This window comes from Austrofundulus limnaeus, unplaced genomic scaffold (genome assembly GCF_001266775.1).
Source record: "Austrofundulus limnaeus strain Quisiro unplaced genomic scaffold, Austrofundulus_limnaeus-1.0 Scaffold135, whole genome shotgun sequence".
Taxonomy (NCBI): domain Eukaryota; kingdom Metazoa; phylum Chordata; class Actinopteri; order Cyprinodontiformes; family Rivulidae; genus Austrofundulus; species Austrofundulus limnaeus.
This window is the reverse complement of record NW_013952537.1, coordinates 722,827-732,416: the sequence shown is the minus strand read 5'-3', so window position 1 is coordinate 732,416 and position 9,590 is coordinate 722,827. Positions and strand designations below refer to the sequence as shown.

Below are 9,590 nucleotides of genomic sequence, written 5' to 3'. Positions count from 1 at the left end.
CCCCCCACCCCTGTGGAATAATAATTTCTTATGTTTTTACTGTTTGTTTGTATTTTTCCACCTCAGCTTGGAAGACATTTATAGCATCGTGTTGCATAACTTGTTCCAGAGCACTCTGGCCATGACCAACAGTGAGATGAAGACTTCCAGGTCCTTTCAGGTACCAAAGCTACTCCTCAGACAAGTTTATCTGTGGAAGCTGTTTCACAAAACAAATCCAAGAAAAATTTTCAGCCAGACATCAGGAAGATGATTTAACACAATTTCTGTTGTTGTGAGTAAAAGTGTGAAGTTATCAACGTCATAATGTTGTATTGTTTAACCCAGATTGGCTTCTTTAACCTTCTATTAAACACTTTCAGCATTTTTTAAAATTACTTTATTAACTAAATTTATTTCGGTTCTTGCTTATTTTTCTTGTACTTCCTCAGTAGTTCTATCAGTATTAATTTTATTTCTTTAGATTTTAGCTTTTTATTTACATTTTGAGGACATGTCAGTGTCTACACTGTTCAGATTCAGTTTGCAAATAAAAATCTAATAAAATATATATTATATGTATATTTAAGACCTTCCACACGTACAGTCAGTACGACCAGGAGCTGCTGTGCCAAGTGTTCCTCCGATGCAGAAGAAGGCATCTGTTCAACCGTCGGCGTATCGGTCGGCAGGTGGAGCTGAAGAAGAATCGAGGTCTGCCCATCCTGCCCATGTCCTACCAGCTGTCCCAGACCTACTACAGGTATTCACAAAACCCTGAATCAGCAAGAATTATTCACTCAAAAACCCTCAAAACAACAACTACAATAAAAGCTAGAGAAACTAAACCAACTAGTTGATCCTGAGCCAATCAAACTACCCATGGTGATTAAAAAATGAGTTTGAACATTTTTCAGAAAGCTTAAAACTCATCACTAATATGTTTTTATGTTCTGTAGCTTCTCAAATAAAGAAAAATAAAACATGGAGGGAAACATTTGCATATTAAGACATCTCTATTTATTATTAGTTGTCAGCCCTGCTCCTGTTATTATTAATTAAATTGGAAAAGTTCTTTTCTGTTTTAATTTAAGAATCTAATAGTTTTACATCGGGCTTAAAGGATCCCTGACTAGTTGTAACATTAGATTGTATTTGATAAACATATACTTTAACTGTAAAATAAAGACTATAAAAATACTGTAGGCTGTTTAGTTTTTTAAATTTTAAAATAACTTTTAGCACGGACGGAGCCATTTTATTTACACACAAAGCATTCTGGGTAAAAGATGATGTGGATAGGTCCTCGGTGTGAGCGAGATATATCCACCCTGAAGGTTAATCTTGGACAATATCTGATGATCGACTCTTTTAAATGAAACCAGAGAGCGTTGACAGAGAGGAGAAGGTAGAAATGACTCAGACTGTAAATGAAAATATAGATGGAGGACAACAGAGCTGCTTCATGGAAGAAGAACCTCAGCTTAGCCTGTTAGCCTTTGTGCTAGCACTGATGCTATATTGCCTTATATATATTAGCTTGGCGCTAGCGCAACAAGCAAACAAGCTAAACTGAGGTCCTCCATCCATATTTTCAGTTGCAGACTGAGTCATTTTTGTGTTCCCCTCTCTGTCATGTGGATGGAGGACCTCAGTGACGAGAGGAGAATGTGTAGCGCTGAGCTAATACATTTATATGGTGATAGCGTCAGGGCTAACGCTAAAGCCTAACAGGCTAAGCTGAGGTTCTTCTTCCATGAAGCAGCTCTGTTGTCCTCCATCCATATTTTCAGTTACAGGCTGAGTCATTTCTACCTTCTCCTCTCTGTCAACGCTCTCTGGTTTAATTTAAAAGAGTCAATCTTCATGTATTGTCCAAGATTAACCTTCAGGGTGGATATAGCTCGCTAGCAGCCTTGCATCGATGACCTATCCACGTCATCATTTACCCAGAATGCTTTGTGTGTAAATAAAATGGCTCCGTCCGTGTAACATATTTTTAAACTTTTAGTTTTAAAATTGTAAAAACTAAACAGTGTACAGTATTATTACACTCTTTATTTTACAGTTAAAATAAATGTTTATCAAATAAAGTCTAATGTTACAACTAATCATGGATCCCTTTTTAAAGAGTAAAATGTTTCATCAAATTAGAGTGAGCACCCTGCTGTTTTTCCTTTTTGTCAACTTTCAAAACTTCCAGCAAGCGTATTTTTATAGTTTTTGTTTTGTTTAAAAAATGTTTCCTGACTTATTTTWAAAAATTTGTCCATGTTTTTCCTCATTTCTCCCCGACAGGCATTTTTCGTGGCGCTTCCCTCATTCTCTGTGCACCGATTCCTTCATATTCCTCAGGAGTCTGATCACCACTGGCCGCGGAGACGAAAGGCCCGTCACGTCATTCTATCACGAGACTGAAAACCGGTCTCAGAGCGGCGAGGAGATGTTGGACAAAACTACGGAGCGGTCGAAAAAAGAAAAGCAGAGCCGAGCGAAAGGAAACGGCAGAAGAGCGAGCGTATCAGAAACCGAGGCTGCAGACGGAAAGATCACGAAGGAGGGGGATGACGGCGAAAACAAAACGCAGACAGAAGAGAAGTTGGATGTGACCCATGAGAAAACAGGAGGAAAAAGTAAATCAGATGAACAGGAAAACCCTGAATATTCTCAAAAGTCTGGATCTGATGATGCTCCATYGCACAGAGAGCTGACGGATGATCAGCACCAAGTATCTGAGAGTTCAGCTGCTTCCGTCCCAAAAASTCAAGCTTCAGAGGAGCCTCCGGATGTGTCGGACATGCTGCGGTTCTCCCTGAACTCCCCAGGTGGAGCCTGTGTGGCGTTTCTCAGTCTCATGTCTCTGGGACTGCTGAGCGTCTTCGTGTCCATCCCCAAACAGATTGTGGTGGTGGACAGCAGCCTGGTGGACAACGATGTGGCCAAGAGGTGAGATACTGACGACACGCAGGTGAAATTAACATGCCTTATTTAAAAATATAATAAAATAACTCCACAATCACATGTTTCAAATACAGGAAAAGCAAAACATTCACAGACTTTCAGTTTTTTGTGTCACAATCATAAAAAAACAACACATCTTTACACAAGATGCAGCTAGCAGTCCTACAGAGCAGAAACAAAAAGTTAGRTTTTATTTTGGGGATCACAAGAAACCAGATTTTGGGACTTTTCACAGTCAAGGAAACAATGCACAGTTCACAAAGCATACAAAATAAAATCTGCACTTTTTTTAAATCAGTCTAGTTGCTATACCTTTATGCTCCTTTCYTTTTGATGGCAGAGGATAAAAGTCCATTCTTTCAGTTGAGACGATTATTGTTGTTGACAGAGGGAACAATAGTTGGAAAGCTGCTCGGAAGTTGGAAGTTTGTAAACGTTTTTTTGCTTTTGCTTCTCTGGTAAAACAGCACAGAGTAGATGTAGAGTCTGAGATTAAATTAGTTCATTTTAAAACTGTTTTATGTTTTAATTTCTTGGTAGAATTAAACGATGTGTTTGTGGTTCATCAGAGCTGATTGTCCTCCCAAGATTATGCCAGTTATAGGTTTCTAGTGTGGGATAGTAAYAAAATAAAAACAGATTAAATCCTCTCTGTTATAAAGAATTAGTGGGTTTATTTTGCTTAAATCCACATTTCAGCTAACATTGTCATGCTAGTTTTGTTTTCCTTTTCCTATCATCGTTGTATGCAGTTTTTTGTTCTAATTCACTGAAGCAAAACTGTTGACCAATACAAAATTGACCAATCATGCAATCATGTTTCTTCACTAAAAGGCATCAAATATATTGTTGTCATTTTTGAACTATTATTTTCTTTTGTATAAAACTGAATATAAAACAAAAACAACATGTAAGCCATCATACAGATACTACAACAACTTGCATGTCCAGAAAACAAAAGCAACAATTTCTGTGTTTCCAGTCTGGCTGCGTTGGAAGAAGAAGATGACGATGATGATGAGGAAGGCGGTGAGGACTGTGAGGGGAAGAAAAGGCTTCACGTGACTTCACACCAAGCGTCACACACCAACTACCTGCTGATGAAGGGATACTGCTCTCCTGGCATCGGTAAACCTTACTTATAAGGATGATTTAAATCAAATGTTTCAAAGAATACTGTATGTTCATTTTTCCTCAGGTAAAACTAAATTATAAAACAAAAAAAATGGTGACACCAGAATTTTTCTTTTTTTTTAGAACCAAAGATAATAAAACACAAGAAGCATCATTATTTGGAACTTTATTAAAGAATATCAGCAGGTTTAACATTTAAATCTGATTTTAAAAAGCTTTAAAGGATCTGAACCCAAAACCAGATTTGGTYATTAAATACAGGTAAAAACATCTAAAACAGGATTCTGATTTACAGGGTTGTTTTTTAATGTAAGTGGATTTAGATATGAATTATTTTAAACAGTTAAAAATGTAATTTAYTGTCTCACTTATCAAGGGGAAGTTATAAAATTTCAAACAAAACAATCATCAAAATATGCAACAGAAATGAGCTGTTTTAAATGAAACTAAAAACAGGAAGTTTAAGCTGTGAAATAAATGTCTAAAAATGCAGAATTTTAATTTGTGTATAATTTTTTTAAAAGTCTAAATTATCTTTTTTGTCTAATTTAAAAAAATGAATATGCACTTTTCTAATCCAGCTTTTGAGGAGCTGCAGTAAAGAATGATTTTTTCCCTTTTTTATCAGTTCTAATAAAAAAAAACAATTTATTTCATCCTAACTCTGAGTTATAAATAGTTTTGYGTTTATTTTATTCATTTGTATTTTTCCTAGTCAAAGTGCGTAACCTGAATACAAACGACAGCATCGTGGTGGAGTCGTGTATTGCRAGGCTGAAGCTGCGCAACACACCTGCTCACCATTATTTCATCAATCCAAGTAAGTATTTATTTCTTCAGACCTTTTACCACCAAGTTTTATCAGCAGAAAAGTTATTAAACTTGGTGTAACTTTTACTTTAAGACTCTCCGCCGCTAAACTTGACTAAGTTTGGCCCGTCTCTGCTGCCCTCCATCCTCACCTCCAACGTCCGATCACCCACCTCGTCTCCTCTCACTGTGGAGGAGTGCGACAGGCTGTTAATCCAGGAGAAAGGATACACCCCTCAGGACATGGAAGCGTGCGCTCAGCTCAGGAGGAGCTTAGATGAAGCTGCGGAAAACGGTTTGGATGCACGGGACCTACAGAACGCTTACATCCACCTGCAGGAGCCGCAGGCTGGACGCACCCGCAGCCTGCAGCAGTACCTGAAGGTGAACATGCAATCAAAGGTCTTTTTCCTTTTAGGTTTTAGAATTAGTACTCTTACTTATGGTGCGTTCACACCGAACGCGATTTCAGCGTCAGGAGCAGCAGGTTTACATACAAAGTCTATGGTGGACGCGCTTCAATCAGTGTCGGGAAGTTCTGCGGCGCCTCAAGCGCGATTAGAGCAGCGCGATTTGAACGATTTGAACGATCTGAGCGTTCGACGCGCTGAGGCGCAAATCGCTGAAGTTAGAAAATCTGAACTTTTGCAGCTCGACGCACCGCGTCAACCAATCAGAGAGACTCCACTGTGTGACGTAGTGACATATTTCCCGACGGGACAGTTTACTGAATGATGTCCACTAACCTGAAACAGACGGAGCGGAGCTCTTTAGCTGAAATCGAGTGCCTGCAGTCAGTGTCCTGATCTGCAGCAATGCGTGACAGCGACTCATCAGACTGGAAAAATAGTCCTGAAAGCGAGCTGTGTGCCTCTACTCTGAATTATCTGGTGAATTAATTATGAATTAATTATCTGAACGTGACATGCTCTTGCTCTCTGTAAATAAAGCAAAGCCACTTCCTCGTCCGACATTAAACAGAGCCCGACAGAGGAGGGAGGGGCGGGGAGGCTCTGCCGTGCAGTGCTTCAACAGCTGTCCTGCGTCTGACCTCAAAGTGCACAAGCTTCAAACTTCAGCGTTGGCTGCGATTTTGAAGCTGAAATCGCGTTCGGTGTGAACGCAGCATAACTTCCTTAATAATTACTGTGGATCAGCATAAGAGTCTAAAAAGAATGTGGCATCTGTTTAAGACAAAAAGTTATTAAAATGATCAGAATACACTAACAGTTTGAACTTGGTGCCTAGTGGATTCTAAAGTTTCCCCTAATTTACAGCAAAAACCAAACATTTTAAAATCTTAAAGGTTCATCCATCCATCCATCCATCCCTTATCTTCCACTTTATCAGAAGTCRGGTCGCGTGGGCAGCAGCTTGAGCAGGGAAGCCCAGACCTCCTGGGTCTCCTCCCAGTTGGACATGYCTGAAGCACCTCCCTAGGGAGGCGTCCAGGAGGCATCCTTACTAGATGCCCAAACCACCTCAACTGGCTCCTCTCGATGTGGAGGAGCAGCGGCTCTCCTGAGTCTCTCATGGATAACTGAACTTACCCTATCTCTAAAGGAGAGTTCAGCTACTCTGCAGAGAAAACTCATTTCAAACGCTTGTATCTGTAATCTTGTTCTTTCAGTCACTACCCAAAGTTTGTGACCGTAGGTGAGGGTAGGAATGTAGACTGATCGGTAAACAGAGAGCTTCACCTCACAGCTCAGCTCCCTCTTCACCACATCAGACTGGTACAGAGTCTGCAAAACTGCAGATATATTTATTAGATCCATGGATCTGCAGCATCAGGGCACAATCTTTATCAGGCCTTGGGTGTTTTAGGTTTAGTCAAGACTTAGACTGTTTCATCTCCATAGCCAATATAAAATTGCAATATTTATATATTAGAGTATGAAAATATATAAAATGTCTGAAACCTACATTATGGCCTAAACCTAAAGTCATAGTATTATGTTTTTGCTATAGTATTCTATAATTTGTGAGAATTTGCTTTTGGTTTGTGGACATTTGTTAAAAGATATCAGAATATTCATAGTGTGCATCATTTTGTAACAATGTCTTCATCTGTACAAAGATCAAATTATGTTAAAATTTTAACTCCTTGATTTGGCTTTGAGCTAGTCTGTGTGTTTTAATTTCCTCCAACTGTTCCTCGGTGCCGAGAACAGGTACCTGACTGCATTTTCTCTGCTTCAGGATTTACAAGAGGGCCTCCAGGTGGTCCGAGTGGGCGGTATAAACATCCGTTGGGTCCTCAATCAGCACGCTGACCCGTGGCTGACGGTAAGCTGCAAGCAGCTGCTTCAGTCCCACCTGATGTCCCAGAGACGTCCTCTTCTGAGGAGTCAACCCAACACCCCCTCCATCAGCAAGAGATGTAGCAGAGAACTGCATCAGGAGACCGAGGAGCCGCCCGCAAAAAAAMCAGCTGTGGACACAGAAAAGGTTTCTGACAGAGAAACTATAGATGGATCATCAGCTAACGTCACAGAAAAACCTGATGAGGAAGAACAGCAGAAGGAGACGGCAGATGATGGAGACAAAACACAGAATTTGGAGGAAGTGGGAGCAGGACAAACACGTCCTGAGGAAGAGGAGAAGATGGAAACTGAGCAAAGGCAGGAAACAAGGAGGAGGTCAAGAAGGAGCAGTTTAGGCAGTAAAGAGGCGGACTCTGGACCAACAGGAACAGCTGATGAGGAGTGAGTATCACCTYAGGGATTTCCTCTGCTTCTGTTCCCTTTACTCATTTTCTGCTCCACACAGGGAGACTGTGAGTTTCATCAGCCGCCCGTGGCGTTTCATTGATGGAAAGCTGAACCGGCCCGTGTGTAAGGGCATCCTGGAGGCCATTCTCTTCCACATCATGTCCCGACCAGGACTCACACAGCAGGCGCTGCTGGAACATTACAAAGATGTCCTGCAGCCAGTCGCAGTGTTTGACCTCGTGCAGGTAAACAGAGATACCTGTTAGCTTTAGCTTGTGTCAGCCTRCACATCTTTGTGTGCCTAAAACAACAAATAAAATACACACAAACCTCTTGCTAAACAAAGCCGTGCAGATTAGTCCAATTTTTGTTCTACAAAAACTAGTAATAAATCAAGTTTAAGTCTTTCAACACTGATATAAAACCTTAACTGTAAAACGCCTACACTTTGAGGATTGTATTGAACGACATTTAATTTCTATATATTTTTTTTGTCTTAAAGRTTGTATGTGTGTAAGCTAAAAGTGTTTCTACACTCTGTCTCCTCCTCAGGCACTCATAGAGATGGGATGTGTGACGAAGAAAACTTTGACTAAACCTCCTAAATGCTCGCTCTTCGCCCGCTCTGCCCCTCAGACAAACAGCGAGGCGACGTTTGAGGAACCTGACACAGTTTTCTACGAGCCCACCATCAGCTGCTGCCTGCGGCTCTGTCAGGTGTTGCCCAACGAACGACACTGGAACGACTTTACAGCTTGAAAGTTTTCCTCCACCTGCTGTCGCAGTTTTTAGGTTCAAACTGCTAAAAAAAATAAAAGTCAGGCTGTTGAAATGCCTAAAGAGTTCATTTGTTAAGATTAAATGTATTTTTTTTTTTTTTTGCATATTTGTTCTTTTTCTTGGACTGTTAATTTAAAAAAAAAATAGTTCCCTTTTTTGTTTGGTCAGACTCAAGTTTAATGTGTATTTACTTGAAATTTTTGACGGAGCTTTTACATCATTGGGGATTAAATGAAAACACTTCAGAGTGACAAGTGTTGAGAATAAAGTGATTTTTACAAACATGTTTTTTTTAGTTGAATATTTTCATTATTGGATTCAGTGTCTATAAGTCCAAGGAAATAATGTTCAACAGAAATCAAGTAATAACTTTAGTGTCTTGCAGTGAGATTGTTTTCACCTGAGAAATTTACACCAAGCTTAAAACATGTAGTTTTTCACCTCATAAAACATTTATAAAGTTGTTTTTCTCTCTCTGTCCGCTCTCCACTTGACAGAATTCGGACCTCATTGTCCTTCAGCTCAGGTTCCACAAAACAACCTAAAAAAAAAGTCAATTCGCTTGTTGAAATTCTGCACGTAGGATGARTTCATGTGCAACATCGAAAACAATGCAGCATGGGAGGGTTTGTTTTCCCAGATGGTAGTTGAAACCACATGCATGGAAAATATTTGTGGAAAAATTATCTATTTTGTTTAGGTCAAGTGGAAAAAATGCTTTGAAATTTGATTGTTTTATTGCAAAAGTTGAGACAATAAAATATATTTTATAATAGCTAACTAAATCYTTTAAAGATAACTTCCTAACCTTTATGATTTGTGTGATTGACGCATAATTAACACYAGCTAAACTCAAACTTGGCAGAAATAGATATAATATGGGAACTTTTATGTCTCAATTGGATTTAACTTTAATTTTCTGTCTTTCAGCTCTCCATTTTTCAGGGGTCACCAGAGTGAACTCCCACAAAAACATTGGCAAATTTATTTAGTTTTTAAGGGACCAGAAACCTTTCTTGACCAAACCTGAGCTCAAAGCATTGTCTGCCAAACTACCACAGCCCCCTAAGTCAACTAAAATAACGGTGAAATATATGTGGTTTTGTAATGACAGACATGTTGTGTGCTAAAAAAATTTGATTACTTGAAAAGCCAGCTTAGATTTGATCTTTTTGGCCTCTTCTTTTTAACGTTTTAATCCAAGATTCTGCA

The 9,590-nt window shown here is 39.5% G+C and overlaps 1 protein-coding gene across 1 annotated transcript in view; it reads left to right on the top strand.

Moving 5' to 3' along the window:
- The window catches only part of gtf3c1 (general transcription factor IIIC subunit 1), a gene marked incomplete in the record, with an annotated part of 33,291 nt that extends 24,627 nt beyond the window's left edge, over positions 1-8,664 (top strand). Inside the window, 8 exon segments of the mRNA XM_014015847.1 lie at positions 570-742; positions 2,278-2,925; positions 3,923-4,068; positions 4,790-4,894; positions 4,979-5,268; positions 7,087-7,592; positions 7,657-7,843; positions 8,151-8,664. Coding sequence (XP_013871301.1) covers positions 570-742; positions 2,278-2,925; positions 3,923-4,068; positions 4,790-4,894; positions 4,979-5,268; positions 7,087-7,592; positions 7,657-7,843; positions 8,151-8,357 — 2,262 coding nt within the window.
- Positions 8,665-9,590: the final 926 nt, after the last annotated feature.